Source organism: Scardinius erythrophthalmus, assembly GCF_964197995.2.
Source record: "Scardinius erythrophthalmus genome assembly, chromosome: 9".
In the NCBI taxonomy this organism is placed as follows: domain Eukaryota; kingdom Metazoa; phylum Chordata; class Actinopteri; order Cypriniformes; family Leuciscidae; genus Scardinius; species Scardinius erythrophthalmus.
In genome coordinates, this window is record NC_138229.1 from 34,110,534 (window position 1) to 34,133,938 (window position 23,405).

At 40.8% G+C, this 23,405-nt stretch overlaps 1 protein-coding gene across 1 annotated transcript in view; it reads left to right on the forward strand.

Moving 5' to 3' along the window:
* Window positions 1-23,405, forward strand: part of acap2a (ArfGAP with coiled-coil, ankyrin repeat and PH domains 2a) — a gene marked incomplete at both ends in the record, with an annotated part of 121,371 nt that overhangs the window by 12,621 nt on the left and 85,345 nt on the right. Inside the window, one exon of the mRNA XM_081374560.1 lies at window positions 5,362-5,419. Within this exon, the coding sequence (XP_081230686.1) occupies window positions 5,362-5,419 (58 nt within the window). The remainder of the gene's footprint in view (window positions 1-5,361; window positions 5,420-23,405) is intronic.

Genomic DNA, 23,405 nt, shown 5'->3' on the forward strand with positions numbered 1-23,405 from the left:
AGGTTTAAATCGACTGAAGCGAAGTACCAGATATGAGCGAAATAGCACAGCAAGGCAACGCAGTACTCGTTCCCTTATCTCCAAGGGAACCGAGGTTACGCAAGTAACCAAGTACGTTCCCTTACGAGAACGTTCTCTCGTACTGCGTTGCAAACACTGTGGGAACCCAATTTAAAACGCCGTGCTATTCGCCTGTGACTGCTCTGAGGAGTCCAGGGAGCCCCGGGACTATAATAGGTAATAGGTTATATTGTTTAAGTTTCCAATTGACTGAAGATAAGTTATTGTTACATTATGTTGTTAATAAACGTTTTAAATTTGACAATGTAGTGTGTGGTACATTGCGAACAAAGGTCAGATATTATTATATTGCATTAAAGTATAAAAATGGCATAGCTTGTGCTTTCATTTTTTTTTTTTTTTTTTAAATCGAGAATCGAATCGAACCGTGACTTTAGAATCGAAAATGTAATCGAATCGAGGATTTGGAGAATCGTGACACCCTTAGTTATTCTATAATGTTAGACAAGGATGAGATAACACAAGATTTTATATAATATTAAGAACAAACAGCCAACACGTGAGACAGTGTGCTATGCACAAACAATAACCGACCAGGAGTGCAGGTGAGGGAACAACTTAAGAAGGAACACGAACTAGGATAATTGATCACACACAGCTGACACATATGAACTAATGATAACGGTAACCAAGGAGACAAACGAGTGGTGGGAATCTGAACAAAGACACATGACAAATGAAAACAAACTGAAAGTCCATGAAAACTAAACACACTGAACATACTGTGACACTGATGTGCTTTGACTGTCTTTTTTCCATTTTTTCCATTTCCCCCTCTCTTTCTCAAGGTACTTTCTTCTTCTCTCTGGGTCAGCATCACAACATTCCCTATATCTCCTTGCTATCTCAGCTCCACTTAGACTCATTCCTGGAAAAAAATTATAATATTTCAAAACAATTCAAAACGTTCTCTTACAAATTTCCCTTTAATTGGTCCAGCTAAACTAGGCTTGCCTAGTCTTATTCATTTACATTGTTAGGGTTGTATTTTTCAATCAAATTATCATCATCATCAAAACACATGCTGATAGTGATATTGCCAAAAAAGTTCGGTGTACCTGCATGGTGTACCTGCAGTTAGCAAAGTGATTTACTTGTGAAGCTGAACTGTGCACTGTTTAAAATATATATTTAGAATTTCTGAAAAGCATTTATATTAATTAATATTTCACAATGACATGATGAAAATTAGGAAATATAAGTGTAGATACTTACTGTGTGTGCAGCAGATGTTTTAACCTCCACTGAAAGACCAAATGGGGGAGGGGATGTCACTGAGTACATCAGTTGGTTTCTTAAAGGGGCGTTTACCCCATAATGACAGGGTGGACAGCAATTTCAGGGACACAGGCAAAATGCTTACTATTATTATGAAAATAAAATATAAATAATCAAAATGACTTGTTTTATTAAATAACGTGTTGAGGACAATAAGTACATTCAAAAAGTATTTTAATTTTATGTAATTTAACCACTTTTTACACTCACTGAATTTAGCTGAGCAGGCTCAAGCTAAAATCACATACATACATAACAGTGTGAAAATGGAGACATTCAGTTCATTACTGGACTATCAATACATATTTTCAAATCACTGATAATGTTGAATAAACTGTGTTAATCATGTTAGATATTGTATTTTTACTGAAATATTCTAAAATGTGTTCTTGGTTAATTGTCATTAACTGCTTACTATGCATTCTCATAGACTTCTTTTGATGTGACATCAACCGTATATTAGTCCAAATTTGACCCAATGAACATATTTCTGGCCAAAAGAGTCCTTGAACTTTTTTCTATACATTCTCATAGACTCCTTCTGATGTTACATCAGCCATACAGTAGTCCAAAATTGACCCATTGAACATATTTCTGTCCAAAGAGTCAACGATCTTGAACTTTATACATGTAACAACAGCCAGAAAGTTGTCCATATTTTACTTATTGAACATATTTACAATCTCATAGACTTCTTCTGATGTTACATCAGCAATATAGTAGTCTAACAAAGACACCTACCTGTATACTAAAAAAAATCTATCTGTGAAATGTATTCTGTGAATTTAAAACAATTATTTATTAATAAGAATCATAATAATTACAAACTATTCATTTTTAGTATTGCATAACATGGACTTTGCAAGTAATAAATGCACACACTGTATGTTAACATGCAAATAACATGCAAAGCTCAAAACCTTGGAAACAATGTTCCAGTGGTCTCAAGACCTAGATCAAGACTCAATTTCTGATTCACAGGCCTGTCAAATCAGACCTGACACACTGTACACCTCGCCTAATACATTTGAGAAGTGATCAATATCCCCTCATCAGTATTCATATCATGGATCACTGGAAGGACATCTTAAAGACATCTAGTGCAGTGCTGGGAGTACTCCAGGACCAGGGTTGGGAACCACTGCAATAAAAGGCTCAAATGGAGTGGTTTTCAATCCTGGTCTTGGGGACACACTGCTCTTCACATTTTGTATGTCTTCCTTATTTAACACACCTGGGGCCGTATTCACGAAACATATTAAGGCTAAAAGTAGCTCCTAACTTGCAGATTTAGGAGAAACTCTTAAAAATAATGGCCGTGTCAGTCCTAATTTAAGGACTCCTACATTTTTGCTCTAAGAGTATTTCACAAAACATTTTAGTACTAAAACCAGCTCCTAAATCAGTGAAAAGTTAGAGGACTTGTAAGTCACTAAGACCAAATCACAAACGATCCTAAAATGCTGTTGCTGGCAATCTGCCTCAGCAATCTGCCCAAAGACAATGTACACCGTTGAGGCAATAGATGATAGAGCCTTGGGTGCTGAGCCTTTTCTTCATAAATGCAATAAATATTTTGATTTATAGATTTTAATCTGCAATGACATAACATAAAGGTTAATTTATATACAGGCAAAATGCATTGAATGATGGAGAATTACAAAACATTGCGGTCAAGTTGAAATTAATGCCCTTGTGGGCCGCTCGATTGACCCGAGTTCGAGTTTTGGACTAATTGTAGCTTGTTTATCGAGGATGCAAGACAACCAGCTAGTAATGTTTTACAGTAATCTAGTCTAGAGGTCATGAATGCATGAACTAACTTTTCTGCATCAGAAACAGATAGCATGTTCCATAGCTTAGCGATGTTTCTGAGGTGGAAGAAGGCTGTTTTTGTAACATATGAAATATGATTTTCCAAGTTTTACCAATATTACCAAGTGGCAGCATATATATTGAAAATAGCAGAGGGCCTAACACAGATCCTTGCGGGACTGATGATTTTGATGATTTACTGACGTTATCTTATATTTTTGCCCTTTTAAATAGACAAAATTGTAACCGTCTCATAGGTACGATCTAAACCAGCTTAATGCCTTTCCCTGAGTACCAGTGTAATTTTGTAGTCGATCTAAGAGTATTTTAAGATCTATAGTATCGAAACACAGCACTAAGATCAAGTAAAACGTCTCGGTTACGTATGTAACCCTCGTTCCCTGAGTAGGGAATGGAGACGCTACGTCTACCTGCCACTTCCGCTGTACCGATGAGTTCAGTCTCGGCTCCTAAGCGAAGAAACATATCTGCATGTTGCTGGCGTACTTCCTTATATACCCCCAGGATGGGGCGGAGATACGCTATGCAAATTCCGCAGACCCATGGCATTTCATTGCCATTGGCTCGTTTTATATACTCGAAGATGATAGGCTTTCTAAGCGAAACCCCATTCGTCGTCATCCGACGTAACTCAGAGTGACAACGAAAGGGAACTAGTATTGAGATACAGCCTTGGTCAGAAGCTATAAGTAAGTCATTTGTAATTTTAACAAGCGATAGATACAATTTTCTTGCAAAGAAAGAGCACGATTGAGCAGACAACTTTTTCTAGTATTTTAGACATAAATGGAAGATTTGAAATTGGTCTGTAATTGCTTATTCATTTTGATCTAATTGTGGTTTCTTAATGAGAGGCTTAATAACTGCCAGCTTGAACGGTCTTGGAACACGACCTAGAGATAAAGACAAGTTAATAATATTGAAAAGAGGTTCTTCTGCTACAGATAACAATTCTTTCAGTAGTTTAGTGGGTATTGGATCTAATATACATGTTGGTTTAGATGCAATGATAAGTTTATTTAGATCTTCCTGTCCTATAGTTGTAAAGCACTGCAATTGTTCTTGAGGGGCGATAATTGAGGCTGACTTATAAGACACTGTCCAAGGTTGTACATTGACAATTCTATTTCTAATGCTTTCGATTTTCTCAGTGAAGAAATTCATATTGTCAGTAGGACTACACTGTAATGGAATATTTTGTTCAGGTGATGTCTGTTTATTTGTTAAGCCACTGTACTAAATAAAAACCTTGGATTGTTTGGTTATTTTCTATTAGTTTGCGGAGATGCTCGGCCCTGGCTGCTTTTAGAGCCTTTTTATAACGGTAAGTTCTGTCTTTCCGTGCGTTTCTAAAGACCTCAAAGTGAGTTTGTCTCCATTTGCGCTCTAGATTATGAGTTTCTCTTTTGATAGTGTGGGTAGTACTGTTGTACCAGTTAAGATTAAATAGACCATTTGAACGTGCTTCTCCCAAAAGGTCATTTGTTGCTTGAATTCTGCCCTCTCTCTGCAGACATGTAAGAGGCTGACAATTAGCAGAACATATACTTGTTTAATTAGTGACACCGAGTACATTTTAAAGTTTTTAACTAAAAAAAAATTGCAACTTTTTATTTTAAAATCTTTATTTTAAAATGGCAACATGCTACCTCATTCTACAATATTTCTATGATTAAATCACTGACAGAGACCCCTCCCCCATCAGCCAATCACTGTGTGCATTGTTAGTAAGCGTGTTGACATCATCCATAGCAACGAGGTAAACCCCGCTCTTTCTCTTAGCTTAAGACTTTTCTCTGTTCCTTAGTAAAAGTTGATCTCAGTAGCTTTGTGAATAGGTTTTAAGAGGAAACTCTTACCTAAGAACTTTTACTGCTATTTAGGAGAAGTGGTAAGATCAAATGTTTTGTGAATACGGCCCCAGATTTAGATCATCAGAGAGCTCCATGAACTGAACTGAGTGTCTCAGATAAGAGAGAGCGGTGGGTCCCCAGGACTGGGACTGAAAACCACTGCTCAAATGGAAGGGGAAGGCAAACAATTGGAGGCTTTAAATTCATGCTGCATAAATTCACTCACGTTTTTCCTTCAAATTATTAAAATTAGCATGCAAATTGTTAGATGTTTACTTTGACTATCAAGTCATTTTTGGTATGATGTTTGCAGGGCCACAATAGAGGAAGTGGAGGGAGACTATGGAGAACTGGAGTCAAAACTTGATAAGGTATGTTTTTTTTTATTACACCCTGTAAAGGCCTGGCATATGAAATGTAAAAAAAAAAAAAAAAAAAACATTTAGATAAAAAATAAAACAGTTCATTGAACCTTTGCACAAAATATAAAAAGTAAATATTTAAAAAGTTTGCATTTGTTTGAGTATAATATTTGGATACATGATGCTTTTATGGCTCATTTAATATGATATAGGTGAATATGGTGCTCAATACTCGAGGAGGAAAAAACACCCTGAATTTTATTCAGAGACCAAAACTAAGCAAAAATATGCAATTTGGTTTGTCACGGGTTTGGTTCCGCAAAAGACAAATGGAGGATCTATGTGCAGCACGATGGAGTCAATTCAAACATTACAAACAGTTTTTTAAAACATTAAAGTCTTTAAAACAACTTTTTCTAGTATTTTAGACATAAATGGAACACCTGAACAAATAGCAATAGCAAAAGAAAATAGTTTTGTAAGAGAAAAATAAATGATTGAGTTAAAATGTTTTTTGCAAAGAAAAATAAATCGCAAAAGAAAAATTAAGTATTGAGAGAAAAAAAGTTTTGCAAACAAGAATAAAGAAACACAAAATATAAATAAAATAGCGCAACAATAAAGATATAGGCTAATTAATAAAAAACATCAATAACTGCTGTAAATGAAGCTTAAGAACTTTGATTCTTTCTTTTTTTTTTTTTATCTCTGCAACGGATTTTTAGCAACAATGATTCTGCACCACATCTTTTCCATGGCCCCAGCTATAAATTAATTTGCTACGCTCCTCTTAATCTGCATTTCAGTCAAGTTTGATCTCGCATTACCGTTTTCCTATTGCGTTTCACTTTATGGCATTGTATTGACATGGGGGTGGAAGTCAAGGGACTGGGGAGTGTACAACGGGCACCATGGCTGACCAGAGGCATGCAGATGGACCGCTTCCTTTTATTTACTAGCATTAAAATGTGCATGGTTTCATTTTGTTAAAAAAAATGTGTATCAACTATCAACAGCGTTTTTTTAAAGTTAAAGTTAGAGAAACTCACTAATGTGAACGTGTCTGAATTAGCCAGCATCTGTTTATTTCTCTCAATGTGCACACTTTTATACTTCTGATGGATTCTTTTGTTTACTTGTATAAATAATATGCCTACTTATTGTCCACTCCATAATACTGTATCAGTGTGTGCAGGCAAACAGACGAAAACACAGAAGAAGGTTCCAACACAAAGTTTACTTCTCATAGGTAGCGATCCGAAAAGGCAACAGGGTTACACACACATTGATTATAATGGTGACCGGATCAGGAAATCAGGATACAACAAAATATACTAAAGATAACAAGGTGATAAACTAGACACAGCTGACATAAATTAACTAAAAATGATGGTAACTAAGGAGACAGATGAGTGATGGTAATCTGAACAAAGAAGACGTGACAAATGAAAACAAACTGAAAGTCCATGAAAACGAAAATAAACTGAACAGAATGGTGGCAAGTATGGTGCATTATGAAATTGCACACATACACACCTCTCAGGCCAGGAAGTGGCTCTAATTTTATATATTTTTTGTGTGATGCCTTTCCATTCACCGTTTAACCCCTCTTTGATCAAACCTGTCACTTCACCTTCTTTGATTTGGTATCAAATGCCCTTCTTTAAAAAAAGAAACATTCAAATGATCTTTACTTTTCAAAATAGCTCAAAAACATAATCGCTCACTCCTGGTAACAGGTGCATAAGGGCTAGCTAGCATGTTAGCTTAGCACAGCATCAAAACACGACAATTTATGAGATCATAGCCATGTTTTGCTCCAAACTCACTTTATTACATCACTCGAGTGTTTGAAATAAACTTGTGATCCGATGTGGCTTTATATCACTAAATGAGGCAAAAGATATATTATTTTATAGCATTCTTTACTATCACTCTCTCCTCCACCTATAGCTGGTGTGTGGTTAGTGCACTGGCGCCGTTGTTCTGTGGCTGTCATCAAATCATCCAAGTAGATGCTGCACACTAAAGGTGGTTGAGGAGAGACCCCCTGATATAATTGTAGCAAAAACGCTTTTGGTGTACAGTAGTACATAGTAAAGTGCAATATAAATGCCTCATTCATTCATTCATTCATTCATTCAATATTTCTCCAAATGTGCACACTTTTGAACTAAGGCCGTGTGTCCACCAAATCCTTTTTACCAGAGACTAGCAAATATTTAGGGGCCAAGCACGGAAGGTGCGGAGGCACCTATTGTATCTGTTCCCGTTCTTCTTCTTCTTCTTCTTCTTCTTCTTCTTCTTCTTCTTCTTCTTCTGCTCTGGGAGTCTATGGCAGCCCATAGAACCACTTGCCGGAAAGTTATGAAATTTGGCACACTGATAGAGGACAGTCTGAAAAGTCACCATAGCAAATTTGGTGTCTTAAAACCAATCCCTCTAGTGCCACCAACTGTCCAAAGTTTCACTCATGTTTATGCTAATAACTTTTGAACCCTTAGGCCTATCAACAAAATTCTTTTGTCCACTTATTCCCTAGCTCAAGACGATTCGATTGCACCCTATGACGTCATTTTCCGTCATGGAAATTGTTCCGCCATTTTGAATTTTCCGAAAAAACTACTTTTTCGAACTCCTCCTAGGCCGTTGCTCCGATTTTCACGAAAATTGACCAGATCATCTCCAGACCATGCCGACAAAAAGTTATGGAATTCAAGTTGATTCGTCAAACCGTTTCCGAAAAACCCACAAACAAATTTTACGTAGCACTTGCGAAAACAGTCGTAGGGCTGTATCTCTGCAACGCTTTATCGGATTCAGACCAAACTTAGTACATGTCATCACAAGCATGACCTGAGGCTACATGCTGCGTTTCGGCGCAGTGCCACCTACTGGTCCGGAGATATGAAAAATGGCTATTTTTGCTTATAACTTCTGAACTATTTGTCCAAAAATCATACAATTGGTCTCGTTAGATTCAGGGCAACATGCCGAGTCGACTGATATCCAATTTTACCATATCGGCCATTTTGACTGTCGGCCATCTTTAATTTTGTGCTAAAATGCTGTATTTTAAGAACGCATGAACGGATTGTTACAAAACTTGGTATGGGTCATCAGCACGATGTTCTGAAGGAGCCTGAGAAGTTTCGAAACAGCGCCACCTAGTGGTGATTTTTTTTCAAATGCTTATAACTTTGGGTGTGGTCGACTTATTTTCACGAAACTCATCTCATTAGACTCCTGAATCCTTGCCGAGTCCTACGATACCAAACATGCTAGGTTTCGCCTTACGGTTTGTGTAGCATTGTGATTTAGCGCTTAAAAAACATTTGGCTATATCTTCGAAACCGTTTGTCTGATCGAGACGAAACACCCGTCAGAAGTTTGGAAACATAGGTCGATAGCCAATTGCCAATGCCCAAATGCAAAAATATTGATAGTAAGGGATAGTAAAATCCAATCAAAGTCATGTGTCAGTCATTTTTTATGTGTTTTTTTCATATAAATGTCTATAACTCCGAAGCGAATTGAGATATTTTCACCAAAATTGACACACATATGTATGGGCTCACTCTGAGGACACATAAGAAAAATGGTGGGACTTAGCCTCTTGGTGGCGCTATAATAGAACAAAACATGAAATTCCCATTGACTTCAATACAGTTTTGTGAAATAAAATGCTATACTAAACAAATGCATTGGTGTAATTTAATGAAACTCAGAATGTGCCATCAACACCATCCCTTGAAATTACCCAACATATTTCGAAACAGCACCACCTTTTGGTCAAAAGTTATAACAAAATGTCTAAAAATGCTAATAACTTTCGAATAAATCTGCCTATTGTCCACCAAATCCTTTTTACCAGAGACTAGCAAATATTTAGGGGCCAAGCACCGAAGGTGCGGAGGCCCCTATTGTATCTGTTCCCGTTCTTCTTCGCTCTGGGAGTCTATGGCAGCCCATAGAACCGCTTGCGGGAAAGTTATGAAATTTGGCACACTGATAGAGGACAGTCTGAAAAGTCACCATAGCAAATTTGGTGTCTTAAAACCAATCCCTCTAGCGCCACCAACTGTCCAAAGTTTCACTCATGTTTATGCTAATAACTTTTGAACCCTAAGGCCTATCAACAAAATTATTTTGTCCACTTATTCCCTAGCTCAAGACGATTCAATTGCACCCTATGACGTCATTTTCCTTCATGGAAATTGTTCCGCCATTTTGAATATTCCGAAAAACCTACTTTTTCTAACTCCTCCTAGGCCGTTGCTCCGATTTTCACGAAAATTTAACCAGATCATCTCCAGACCATGCCGACAAAAAGTTATGTAAATCAAGTTGATTCGTCAAACCTTTTCCGAAAAACCCACAAACAAATTTTACGTAGCGCTTGCGAAAACAGTCTTAGGGCTGTATCTCCGAAATGCTTTATCGGATTCAGACCCAGAGATGGGCATAAATACATGGAAATGTATTTAAAATACAAATACAAAATACTGTGTGGAAAAATGTATTTAAATACAAATACAAAATACTGTGTGAAAAAATGTATTTAAATACAAATACAGCATTTTGTATTTTGAAAATACACAAAATACATGTGAAATTGGCCGTCCAGTGTAGGTATAGGTCACAGTGAATGAAGAAACTACATAGGCCACTGACTTTTCATTCATAACCTCATCTCTGCCCTCTCTGTCACTCTTTCTTTCTGTCTTTCTTGCAATTACAAATAAACTTATGCAAAATAGCAGCCATTTATATACTTTTTTCTGGTTACAATGTAGTCTATTACTTGTGGTGAACACTATATAAAAATTCATACTGGTATGTAAAACTGTGGGAACCTTTTCTGCTATCTAGCAAAGAATATGGATGGGCGACATGACCAAAATCTCAATTTTACTTCACAGTAACAATATCATGGTTTCACAATTCTCAATATCAGTTTTGATTCCACAGCATAAACTGAATTTCAAAATCTTTTTTTTTTTTTTTTTTTTTTTTTTGCAGGTAGTCCAAAGCTTTTTAAGTAATTTTATGTAAAGTTTATTTGTTTCTATAAGTGTATTCAAATTAGAAAGTGTATCTAAAATTTAAAATTAGAATTAATTTAGATTAATTTGACACTATTTACCCCTTTTTGTAACGGGGTATGATGTTATGGGAAGAAGGAGGCGGGAACCGGCGGACATTCAAACATATTTAATCAAAATAAAACAAATACAAAATGAAAGTAAAAGCCAGCAGCCCCTCACGGACGACTGCTGGCAACACCAAACAGAAAACAAAACACAACATCAAATAAAATCAGGCCTGTCCTCTCTCCCTCTTCACTGTCGTCGCTCCTCCTTTATGCTTCCGCTCCTCCGTGAGAGATGCGAGACCGGTGCGTCGCGCAGGTGTCGCTCATTTGCAATCACGCCACCGGCCTCGTGCCGTCCTCCCACGGCCCTCGACCTCGTCCTGCTCGCCACATACCCCCATCGCCCCTCGCAGGCCGGGGGGTACCACCGAGGCTGCGCCTACTCCCCCCCCCCCCCTCCCGTGGGGGGACCGATCACGGCGGCTGCGGTACCTGGGGGTATGGACAGACGAGGCGAGAGAAAAGGAGACGGAAGCATGAGGAGCGACAGAGACGAGAGAGGGGAGAGAGGAGAAACAAACAAACAAAAAAAAAAATTCTTGATCCGGTTCCCGGACACACTGCCGCTCGGTCCTCAACCAGCTGAGAGTCACTCGCGGTGCCATGCGATGGCACTGGACATCCGTTGGGGGACGGCTCGACGCTCCTCCGCCTCCTGGCGGACGGCGATGGCTCCTCCGATCGAGGGCAGCTGGCAGCGAGCCTCCCGTCCCCTGCTCCGCCCCCATCATGGCCGACGGCAACAGGCTCCGGCCCACGGCGAACGGGAGCGACTCCTCCGCTCCCTCGCGGATGGTAGCCATCCCTCCTCGACCCAGGAGGACGGCAGCGAGCTCTCCGTCCCACCAGATCTTCTTTCGATCCAGCACCATCGCCTCGGGCAGCAATCGGCGGCAGACGCTCCCTCGTGCTGCCCGACCTCCTCAGCACCGCGATACCTCCCAGCAGCGAGGGCTCTCCGACAGCGTGTCCCTCCTTCCTCCCGGGTTTCGGCACCAATGTAACGGGGTTTGTTGGTACGGGAAGAAGGAGGCGGGAACCGGCGGACATTCAAACATATTTAATCAAAATAAAACAAATACAAAATGAAAGTAAAAGCCAGCAGCCCCTCACGGACGACTGCTGGCAACACCAAACAGAAAACAAAACACAACATCAAATAAAATCAGGCCTGTCCTCTCTCCCTCTTCACTGTCGTCGCTCCTCCTTTATGCTTCCGCTCCTCCGTGAGAGATGCGAGACCGGTGCGTCGCGCAGGTGTCGCTCATTTGCAATCACGCCACCGGCCTCGTGCCGTCCTCCCACGGCCCTCGACCTCGTCCTGCTCGCCACATATCATTTGCAATCACGCCACCGGCCTCGTGCCGTCCTCCCACGGCCCTCGACCTCGTCCTGCTCGCCACACTTTTTTATTATAATTTTTTATGTACAATAAAACTAAAAGCTGAAGATATGTGTGGAGTATCATTCATCAGTGTTTGTTTTTCCACTACAATGTTCCAATAATTCCTGCCTACTAAAAGCTGCACGGATAAATTTGCTTACCCCAGAAATAGGCCCATCTATGTGAACATTTTATAAAAAGTTCCATCAATTCACACTTTATATCATCGCTATGATATGTTGGGCCCTATTTTAACGATCTGAAACGCAAGTATCAAGCGCGAAACGCAAGTAACTTTGTGGGCGGGTCTTGGGTGTTGTTGCTATTATACCGGCGGGATAATCTAAAATGGGTTGGTCTGAAGTAGCTTCATTATTCAAAGGTGTGGTTTGGGCGTAACGTGAAATAAACCAATCAGAGCGTCATCTCACATTCCCTTTAAGAGCAGGCGCGCTTGTTCCATGGCGGATTGCTATTATAACGGCGGATTTGCCAGGAGCGGTTCACAGCCGAGGAGACCGACGTTCTCGTCAGGGCCGTAAAACACAGAGAAGTGACATTGGGGATGGAGAAACACACCCAAATTAGCTTCGGTTAAACAGGCGTATGATAATTTGGGTAAATGTGTAAGCTAGATTTATGCCTATTTTTTCACATCTTCATGGACACAACAATGATTTCCCTCGTGTGTTAATATTTTTCCTTGTAAAAATGTATGGTTTTCTAAAAATAAGAACTGCTGCATCTGTGTGTAGATGGCCAAGCATGCACCCTTAAAATAGCATATGAATAACATGTGCAACGGACAACTGACTTTAGACTAGATTTTTCTGTGGCGGAATTGTTTTCTGAAACTGCAAAATAGCACCAGGGAACGTTTTAGCCGGAACACGCCTCCTCTTTTCGCTGAACCGCCCCCGGGAGAACAAGTTCATTCCCTAATTTACCGACGTGTGTCTGTGGAGGGAAAAGTCCGCTGTGCGCGGGTGCAAAATAGGAATGATACATGCGTCGCTGTACGAAGTCAATTGCGCTGGGTGCAAGATAGGGCCCGGTGTGTCATATCACCCAGCCCTAACATGCAGTAATGCTTTAAACACATTTGACAAGCTAGTAGATAAAAATGAACAACCGGTCAAGACTGATTGGCTAATGCTATTTTCCCACTTGTCTGTGCTCTTTTATTCTTTCATGTTAACTGAAGTGAATAATGCACTATTTTAACTTTAATCAACAAGTAGTATTGATCATGACATTCTCACCTTATTCCAAAAGAAATCGCTGATCCAACGCTGAGCTAGGGAATGTCTGAACTACTTGATGCACAAAATCAATACCCTGATAAAGAGGTTGACTGGCCAAAAGTATTTGATGTATTTTGAAAATACAAAAATACTCATCTTAAATGAATTTAAATACAAATTACATTTGATTTTTTCCAAAGGCTTTAAAATATAAAATACAAAATAGTATTTTGTATTTCAAATACGTATTTTAAATACATGTATCTAAAATACTGCCCATCCCTGTTCAGACCAAACTTGGTACGTCATCACAAGCATGACCTGAGGCTACATGCTGCGTTTCGGCGCAGTGCCACCTACTGGTCCGGAGATATGAAAAATGGCTATTTTTGAGCCATTGAGCGTGAGAAGTTTCGAAACAGCGCCACCTAGTGGTGATTTTATTTTTCAAATGCTTATAACTTTGGGTGTGGTCGACTTATTTTCACGAGACCCATCTAATTAGACTCCTGAAATCTTGCCGAGTCCTACGATACCAAACATGCTAGGTTTCGCGGCCTAGGACAGCGCCACCTAGTGATCAAATGTTATGTCAAAATTTCCAAAAAGGCTAATAACTTTTGAATAAATCTGGCTTTTGAAATGCCACTGGTCTTAATAGATTCCTTGGGTCAAGCCAAGAACATAGATACCAAGTTTTCCTTATTTGGCCGAACTTCCTGTCCGCCATCTTGATTTTCAGTCAAAACCTACTTTTTCGAACTCCTCCTAGACCATTTGTCCGATTTTCACCAAAATCGAATCGTATCATCTCCAGACTGTGCTGACTAAAATTTATGGATTTCGCGTCGATAGACGAAACCGTTTTCGTATAGCGTAGCAGCAAATTTGAGGCATGATGCTAAAAGCACTATTCAGGCTTTATCTCTGCAATGCCTTGACATATTGACACCAAACTTTGTATGTGTCATTGTCACTTCACTCTGACCACATCACATCAGTTTTATAACTGCGCCACCTATTGGTCGAAAGTGATAATCCATTAAATCATATTTTGAATGATTATTTATATGATTTTTCAGCCATTTCAACTAAAATCCTCTTTAAATGTATTTAATTGCTCATTGTTGCAGTTGGTCTGACACCTTCAGCCATGTTGACATATCCTGTCATCTGCTTGCGCTTGGCCCCGATAATTGCTCCTTGCAGCTATATTTTCCATTTGTTTTCAATGGAAGCGCCGCATTTTTTCAAAACCACTGTGACGAGGTGCAGCGTCTATTTCACGCTGATTGCTGAACACTCTGCATTTTTACCGGTTCATTAAGATTTGAAGAATGTTCAACTTTGGGTAAAATGCATTTTGGCATTTTCAGCTGCTTTTCAGCAAGGTATTGACGTTTTTAGTCAAGTCCCAAAATAGATAAATAGCCCTGGATAAGATGCAGTAGGCATTTTTGAGGAAAAGTACTTCAAGTGTTGTTTCTATATGATTTTTAGGTGCTGAATCCATTTTTGCCGTATAACAAGTTGTAAACATTACTGTTTTGGCATAAACAATAAAAACAAAATGGCTGCCAAAAAAACAAAAACAAAAAAAACGTTTTAATGCATTTATTGCAGTTTAAACATTAAACATTAGAACTAAACTATGCATTCTCAGAATATTTAAACATGTAAACAATGAAAAACAACATTAACATGAAAGGGACAGTTTTTAATGGCTGCTGGAATTATGCCAAGGTACCAAGGTACACTGGGAAGCATATATCAGTGGAAATATGCAATTATGCCCAGCCCGAAGGGGGGGATTTGGAATACACATGACCCCAGGGCATAGGCGCCGATTTATGTTTTCCTCCGTGGGTGCTCATGGGCGTACGCCCTTTAAAAAAAAAAAAAATCAATTTTTTTGCACTTCAGAACCTTAGGAAATGGACAGCGGCCGACACTTAACAGTGTTAAATTTGAAAAATACTGTTCGATAGAACTGCTTGGTTTGTTACCACAGAAACAGTTATCTGCGTGCTTCCTCCGCGATAAAGTTCCGCATTTGCGGCTATCCAACACGAAAATGCATGCAGCAAAGCCTTTCACAACATTGTTTTCTTCAGTTTTGTCGACAACTTTACCATCTAGCTATTCTTTTCTTCAACTCCTCAGCATCCATCTCGACGACTGCAAGCAGATCGCGTGCGCGCGCGGTTATGATGACTTTTTAAAAGTTGGGAGGGCGTGGGCACAAATAAACTGATGTGGATTTTAAATTATTATTTTTTTAACTTGAAATACGGGCATATTTTTGTAGATGTGTTCCTAAAGATGTGCATATATTTGTACGTTTGCACATGATTGTTTTAAACCCATGTTTAGACCCGTGTTTCCCCCGTGTCCGACCCAACCCGCACCCGTTTGAGCAAAATTTGCGGGTAGGCTACCCGAACCCGCGCAGGACTCTGTCACACAAGTCCACACAGTAAAAATTAGATTTGTTAACTCACCATTGCGGTTAATTCTTCAGAAGGAACAGAATTAAAAGAACTGCGCTCACGGCCGGATTAACAATTTCCTGTGCCCTGGGCAACAAGACTCAAGGCCCCCCGTAGTTAGGGGGGTTCGGGGGCATGCTCCCCCGAGAAAATTTGGATTTCTCTGACCTACATATGTGCAATTTAGGACTTTTGAAGGCCAAAAAATTATAAGAAATAGGCTCTCTTTAAAACCTTGTCATTAGATTATTTGTCTGCTCTCTCCTTATCTTCATATTTCTTATTCTCTCAGTATTCTTATAGGCCTACTTCTACCTCTCCTAAAGCTGAACTTTGACAGTCTTTTCATTTTCGTCTGTGTCAATGACGAAAATAAACATAGGCTCAACTGATATTTATACGTTTTATGAATCATTTTCTTAGACATGTTAATTTACTCAAGGCTACCAGGAAAGCTGTATAGCTGTAAAGTCAGTATTGACATTAGGAACCTTCTGCAAGCTTTGGAATTTGAAAACGTCTGTTTTTAAATGTTAAAAGTAATTTTAAATAATACAAATTATAGACTACGATTACCGCAGTTGGTGGATTTGGCAGACGTTCCCTTATATATATATAATATATGCTTATATTAAGCATCGTGCGCTCTAACGCGTCAAAGCATTCTCAGGTAGGCTATAATTATGCAGCATTAATGCACGAATGATTTTGAACGAATATTTCATCATGTCGATATACAATGGTGACATAATGTTAAAACTAATCTTGCTATTGATATCTTTGTTAGAACAAATGTCCGGCTAATATCGAAACTGAAACGAACTTTACCGCGCTCAACCAGCGTCGCTGGCGTTCAGCTGGGAGGCAGGAAAGTCGCGTGAACCCGCGTAGATGCACTTTATGCAGTGAAGAAGATCGTAAAGAGTTTGATAACTTTATTAAATTTCTGTGTATTTCCTACCTGTCAGGGCCCCCTAGATGTCATGGGCCCCTGGGCAAGTGCCCAGTTGCCCTAATGGTTAATCCGGCCCTGACTGCGCTGCAGCTGTGTACAGAGCAGGGTCACTAAAGAGGCTTTTCATCCGAGAAACGCTGTGATTGGTGGATAGGATATGGAGCAGGCGATACCATAGATATCTATGGGCGATACTACTCGACTGACTGCGACATAACCAATCACAGTGTGACAGACGCTTCACATATCACCGACTGCAATGATTAATTTTAAATGAATGTAGACAGAGCGCCTACTGGCAGTCTGGCACACGTGGGTGCTCGGTATTTTCCGTGGGTGCTCGGTATTTTCCGTGGGTGCTCGAGCCCCGGAGCACCCACGGTATCGGCGCCTATGCCCCAGGGGGCTGCATATTGAGAATCACTGGGGTGTCCAGCCGTAGGTGGAATATTTCAAACCCAGGGGTGGCAAGGTGGCTTGCCGAGGGAAAGACACATGCTCAGAGAGGCTTACAGTGGACTACACACGTGGGGGTCGCCCAGAGGCCGTGTTAGGTGTCACCCAGCCTGCAGCTCTACAGATGTCTGTTAGCGAGGCGCCATGCGCTAGAGCCCAAGAGGATGCCACACTCCAGGTGGAGTGGGCCGTCACACCAAGGGGGCATGGTCGACCTTGCTGCTGGTAAGCCAAAGCAATGGCATCCACTATCCAGTGAGACAACCTTTGCTTGGCTTGCCTTTCCCTTCAGCTTCCCACCATGACAGACAAAGAGCTGGTCTGAAGTCCTGAAACAATGCATTCTGTCAACGTAAGCATGGAGGGTGCGTACTGGACAGAGCAGTGCCAAGGCTGGGTCTGCCTCCTCCCAGGGCAGCGCTTGCAGGTTCACCACCTGGTCTTGAAAGGGTGTGGTGGGAACCTTGGGCACATATCCAGGCCGGGGTCTCAGGATCACGTAAGAGTTAGCCGGTCCAAATTCCTGGCACGCTTCGTCAACCGAAAATGCCTGCAGGTCCCCTACCCTCTTGATGGAGGCCAATGCAACCAGGAGCACTGTCTCAATTGACAGGAACTTAAGCTCCACTGATTGCAGAGGCTCAAAGGGAGCACACTGCAGAGCAGTTAAAACCACTGAGAGGTCCCAAGAGGGAACGAGAGGAGGGCGAGGAGGATTCAGTCTCCTCGCTCCTCTCAGGAAATTGATGATCAGGTCGTGCTTTCCAATGGACTTACCATCAACTGCATCATGATGTGTTGCAATGGCGGCACCATACACTTTCAGGGTGGAGGGAGACAACCTTCGCTCCAAACCTTCTTGCAGAAGGAAGGAAAGCGCGACACTGATCGGGGTTCTTTCGTGGGTTCTTGAAGTTTAGAAGAACACCAGTTGACGTTCCACTTCAACGCATAGGCATGTCTCGTGGACGATGCTCTAGCGGAAGTGATGGTAGCCACCACCGCTGGTGGTAGGGTACTCAAACCTGCCTCGTCCCGTCCAGGAACCACACATGGAGGTTTCAAAGATCGGGACGAGGGTGCCATAGGGTGCCCCGTCCCTGAGAAAGCAGGTCCTTCCTCAGGGGAATTGGCCAGGGAGGTGCGGTTGTGCAAATTCGGGGCAACCAAAATTACCTGCTCCTCGTCCTCCCTGATCTTGCGCAAAGTCTGCGCAAGAAGGCTCACTGGGGGAAACGCATACTTGCAGAGGCCCCGCGGCCAGCTGTGCGCCAGTGCATCCGTGCCGAGCGTGCCCTCGGTCAGAGAATAAAACAGGTCGCAGTGGGACGAGTCGTGGGAGGCAAACAGATCTACCTGTGCGTCCCCGAACTGATCCCAAATCAGCTGAACCGACTGGGGATGGAGTCTCCATTCTCCAGCGAGAGGCCGAAACCGAGACAGATCAGCTGCACGGTTCAGGTCTCCCGGGATATAAATGGCTCGAAGCAACCTCAGATGCTTCTGACTCCATATGAGGAGGTGGCGGGCGAGTTGCGATATGCGGCGGGAGCGCAGACCACCTTGTCGGTTGATGTACGCTACTGTGGCGGTATTGTCTGATCGGACTAATACGTGTTGACCCCTGAGCAACGCACAGAAGCGGTGCAGGGCGAGACGTACAGCCTGCAACTCGAGGCAATTGACATGCCAAAGACGCTGGGGTCTTGTCCAGGAGCCCGCGGCAGCATGTCCATTGCACATGGCGCCCTAGCCCATTGTGGAGGCATCTGTTGATACAACAACATGCCAGGAAACTCGTTCTATGGGCACTCCAGCCCATAGAAAACTGAGGTTCATCCACTGGGTGAAGGTCTGACGGCAGGTCGAAGTCACTGGGACTCGGAGCATGCCATGTTGCCATTAGCAGTGACAAGTTAGCAGTGACTGCGCGCGCTCGCTCGTAAGCTGCGCGCACATGGCGACCGAGTCGATTTCCATACCGAGAAAAGAGATCCTTTGCATGGAGCAGAGTTTGCTCTTCTCCCAGTTGACCCGAAGGCCCAGACAAGCTAGGTGCCAGAGCACTAGATCCCTGTGTTCGCAAACCTTGTCTCGAGAGTGAGCTAGGATCAGCCAGTCGTCGAGAGGAACAAGGGCTGCCTCGACAACCTTCGTGAAGACGCGAGGAGACAGGGCTAGCCCGAAAGAGAGAACCGCGTACTGGTATGCCTGCCCCTCGAATTATATATATATATATATATATATATATATATATATATATATATATATATATATATATATATATATATATATATATATATATATATATATTGGTATGCCTCATTTGCATATGTAAACATGACATTTCAGAAAACTTGTAATACAAAAAATGTCTGTCTCTATGTAAGTGAAAAACTGGAAAGGTTTTATGGTGATATCTATAACTTAAAAATTTTACCCTATCCACCTGTAGTGTTTCGGCTGTGAATAATGCACCTATTGTTTCAATAACAATTACAAGAAAATGGGACCCTTATTTCAATGTTATACGGTGGATCCTTATTTAGGAGACATTGAACTTCCTAAAAATGTGGTATAACAACTTTTCCTCAAAAATGCCTACAGGGTTACACAATCTTAAAGATTCGGACCTGACTATTTTCATTTTCACAACTCCTGACACAAATTTAAAAAATGACCATCACTACAAGTGTGGCCCTCTGGGTGCCTTTTTAACACACTTAACAATTTACAGGTATATAGTTGGACTGTCAAATGACTGAAATAATATATAGATGTGCCATAGCCCAATAAAGGTATTACTCTATATTCTAACTAAATGACAAAGGTGGGCTCTGGTGTAAAAAAAATAAGTAACACTATTTCTTGTTGTTACACATCAATATACATATATAAATACTAATATTTTTCCTCCAAGCAGGACAAATTAAAAGGGCAAAGTGAAATACACATAGGCAAGGCAAGTTGTAAACCCAATAATGTTAAAACCCAATACACACAATACTTTACACATAAACAAATATTCACACGATAAATTAATCAATCACCTTAAACATGATACACTACAACCAGCACACTACTGTGATAATCTTAATCTTAATCACACTGTCCAATGCTATTATACTAAAAGGAACCCCAGGAGTATAAATGTATTAGTTACAACAATAAAAAAATAAATACAATTCAAAAATACACGAGAAAATAAAAATACAATACAAGAAAAAATTAAATGCAAAACCAAAATATCTTCCCCCGCGTCTCACAACCAAAAAGAAGTAGGAAGTAGTAGAACTAGTAGAACAGTGGCTGACAAACCTCCCACCAAATTAATAGAAACAATCATGAGATCAAATAACATACAAACATGTACTATTCACAAAAATATGTATACCTGAACCATGGTTCAGGTATGAATATTTTTGTGAATGAGGCCTGCAACCACGGTTCAGGTATGAATATTTTTGTAGATGAGGCCTGCAAAAATGTGTCCTTGAAAAAGTGATCTCACGCCACTTTATAATTATAATTTGTTACATTTATATAGCACTTTTTCTGGGTCCTCAAAGTGCTTCACATATGGAAGGGGGGAATCTCCTCAACCACCACCAATGTGCAGCATCCACCTGGATGATGTGACGGCAGCCATATTGTGCCAGAACGCCCACCACACACTAGCTTATTGGTGGAGAGGAGACAGTGATGAAGCCAATCAGTATATGGCAGGGATAGGCAACATCGGGCCTGGAGGGCAACTGTCTTACAGAGTTTAGCTCCAACCCTGAAAAAATCTCCTGCCTGTAACTTTCTAGTAATCCTGAGGACCTCGATTAGCTTGTTCAGGTGTGTTTGATTAGGGTTGGAGCTAAACTCTGTAAGACATTGCCCCCCCCAGGACCGAAGTTGCCCATCCCTGGTATATGGGGATGATCAGGAGGCCATGATGGACAGGGGCCAATGGGCAAATTAGGCCAGGATGCCAGGGTTACACCCCTACTCTATTTCGAAGGACATCCTGGTATTCTTAATGACCACAGAGAGTCAAGACCTCGGTTTAACATCTCATCCGAAGGACGGTGCTCTTTTGACAGTATAGTGTCCCTGTCACTTCACTGGGGCGTTAGGACCCACACAGACCACAGCGTGAGCACCCCCTGCTGGCCTCACTAACACCTCTTAGCCCTGCTTAGCTTCAGTGGGCAACCAGTCTTGGGCTACAGGGTGATATGGCTGCTGGCGTTATAGTTTTTAAAACATACATCTCATGACATGTAAGACTCTAATACCTGCATCGATTAATTTAGAATCAAGTTTCCCTGCAGTGGCCAACTACCAGTCTCAAGTAACCGGTCACATCAAACAAGGCTGTTTCTTTAAAGGTCCCATTGCATGAAAATTTCACTTTATGGGTTTTTTTAACCTTGAGTTTCCCTAGCCTGCCTATGGTCCCCCAGTGGCTAGACGCTTTGATGGGTGTAGTTGCTCAGTGTTTGGATGTACAAATGAACACAAAAGTATTTTTTTAGTTCCTTCATCCGAGCCTCTGAAGAACCAGTGGGTTATGTGAATTTCTGATGTGTAATTGTTCAAGTTCAGACAGATAATCTTTCTCTCAAAGTCGTTCAATACTGTTTATGCATCAGTAAATCAAGCCAGTGACTAAACGATCAACTTCACGTTGTTTCTCTTAGTAGGATGAAAATAATCTTACTTAAACTGTGATTAATATATAAATAGAAAGCGATCTCTTTCCAATCGCTTAAGCTGTCAATCACACAGTGCGAGTTTATCTGGACACTTGCCAAAACTCGTTATGAAATCAATGACGCTGTTACACTGCACAACGAAGCTCTTACAGTACTTACCTCATGTTTGCATTGGTGAAATCATTAGTGAGAGTGCAGAAACTGTTGTAATGATAAGATCTTCATTTACGCTCATCACTGCAACCTTATATGTGATGGGAATAGATCTAAATACTTAAACTTCTCACGATTTGTTAATCTCGATAGCTGTAATAGTAAAAACGTATAATAACTGTAATAGTAAAAGTTTTCGAGAGAGTTCCACATGTAATGCTAGATATTTCATATGCAAGCATGTCAGCCAATCACAGCAGTGGGCATTTACACTGAAGTCTCACAGCAGACGCCCCTTCAAACAGAGCATTCAAATCAGAGGCTAAAATCAGGCTAGGAAATATGCCTTTTATTTCTAAATTATAACAACTTTTGATCTAAAAAACCTCTTTTCAAATGTAAACATGAGTTCACAGTGGGAATTTGCTTTAATCACCGTTCCAGACTTACTGGGGACAGAGGTTGATTTACATGGAAACATTTGCTAACAATGGGAATTTGCATTGAGTTTACACCTTTGAGAGCAGGATGCCATTTGCCTGGAAGACACACCCTCCTCTGTTTACGACTTATCTCTAAACTCTTAAATACCTTATTACCTTTTGGTTTGCTTCTTTGGGAATAATACCTTTGTACCAGTCGCACTGAGACATTTCAAATGATACCAAACGTGTTATACTGTACGATAATTATTCACATTAAACCATATAGATTCTGGGGTGAATTTTGGTGATCTCAGCATGAGAGAGAAGGAATGGGGGAAGAGGGAAAGAGATGTAGATTAGGATGAGGTGAGACTTGTGTCTCGAATGGTGCACAAGAGTGAGTTCAAATGTTAATTTCCTTTGTTCTCTCAGAGAGTTGTCCTATCTTCCAGTTTTTCCAGTCTTACCAGATCTACATGTAGATGAAAATAGTGTCATAGTCCAGCCTAGTAAGTTCAGTGATGTTTCATTTCTGTTGTAAAAAAGTTAATAATTTAGTTAATCTATACAGCCACTCTGGAGAAAACAGTGATGTCAGTTCCCAGTTCCGGCTGACCTAGTTTATTCAGCCTTACAATCATTTAACTGATTTGAATAATAGAAATTGATAATGTTCTATGTGTATGCCAGGTTAAAGAGTTAAGTCTGACAGTGTGTCTGCTTCTCGAACAATGCTAGGATGACTACTCCAAAGTTTAGGTGCTAAATAGGAAAAGGATCTTTCGCCTGCAGATTATTTTGGTTCTCTAGGTATTATCAACTGACCAGAATTTTTATATCGCAATAGACGTGAAAGACTATAATGCATTAAGGGCTCGCTCAAGTATTGGGGAGCTAAACCATTTAGTTCTTTGTAAGTAATCAGCAATATTTAACAAATTATACAATGTTTAATAGGGAGCCAATTGGCTATCTGGTCATACTTCCTGGTTCTAGTAAGAACTCTAGCTACTGCATTTTGGGCCTGC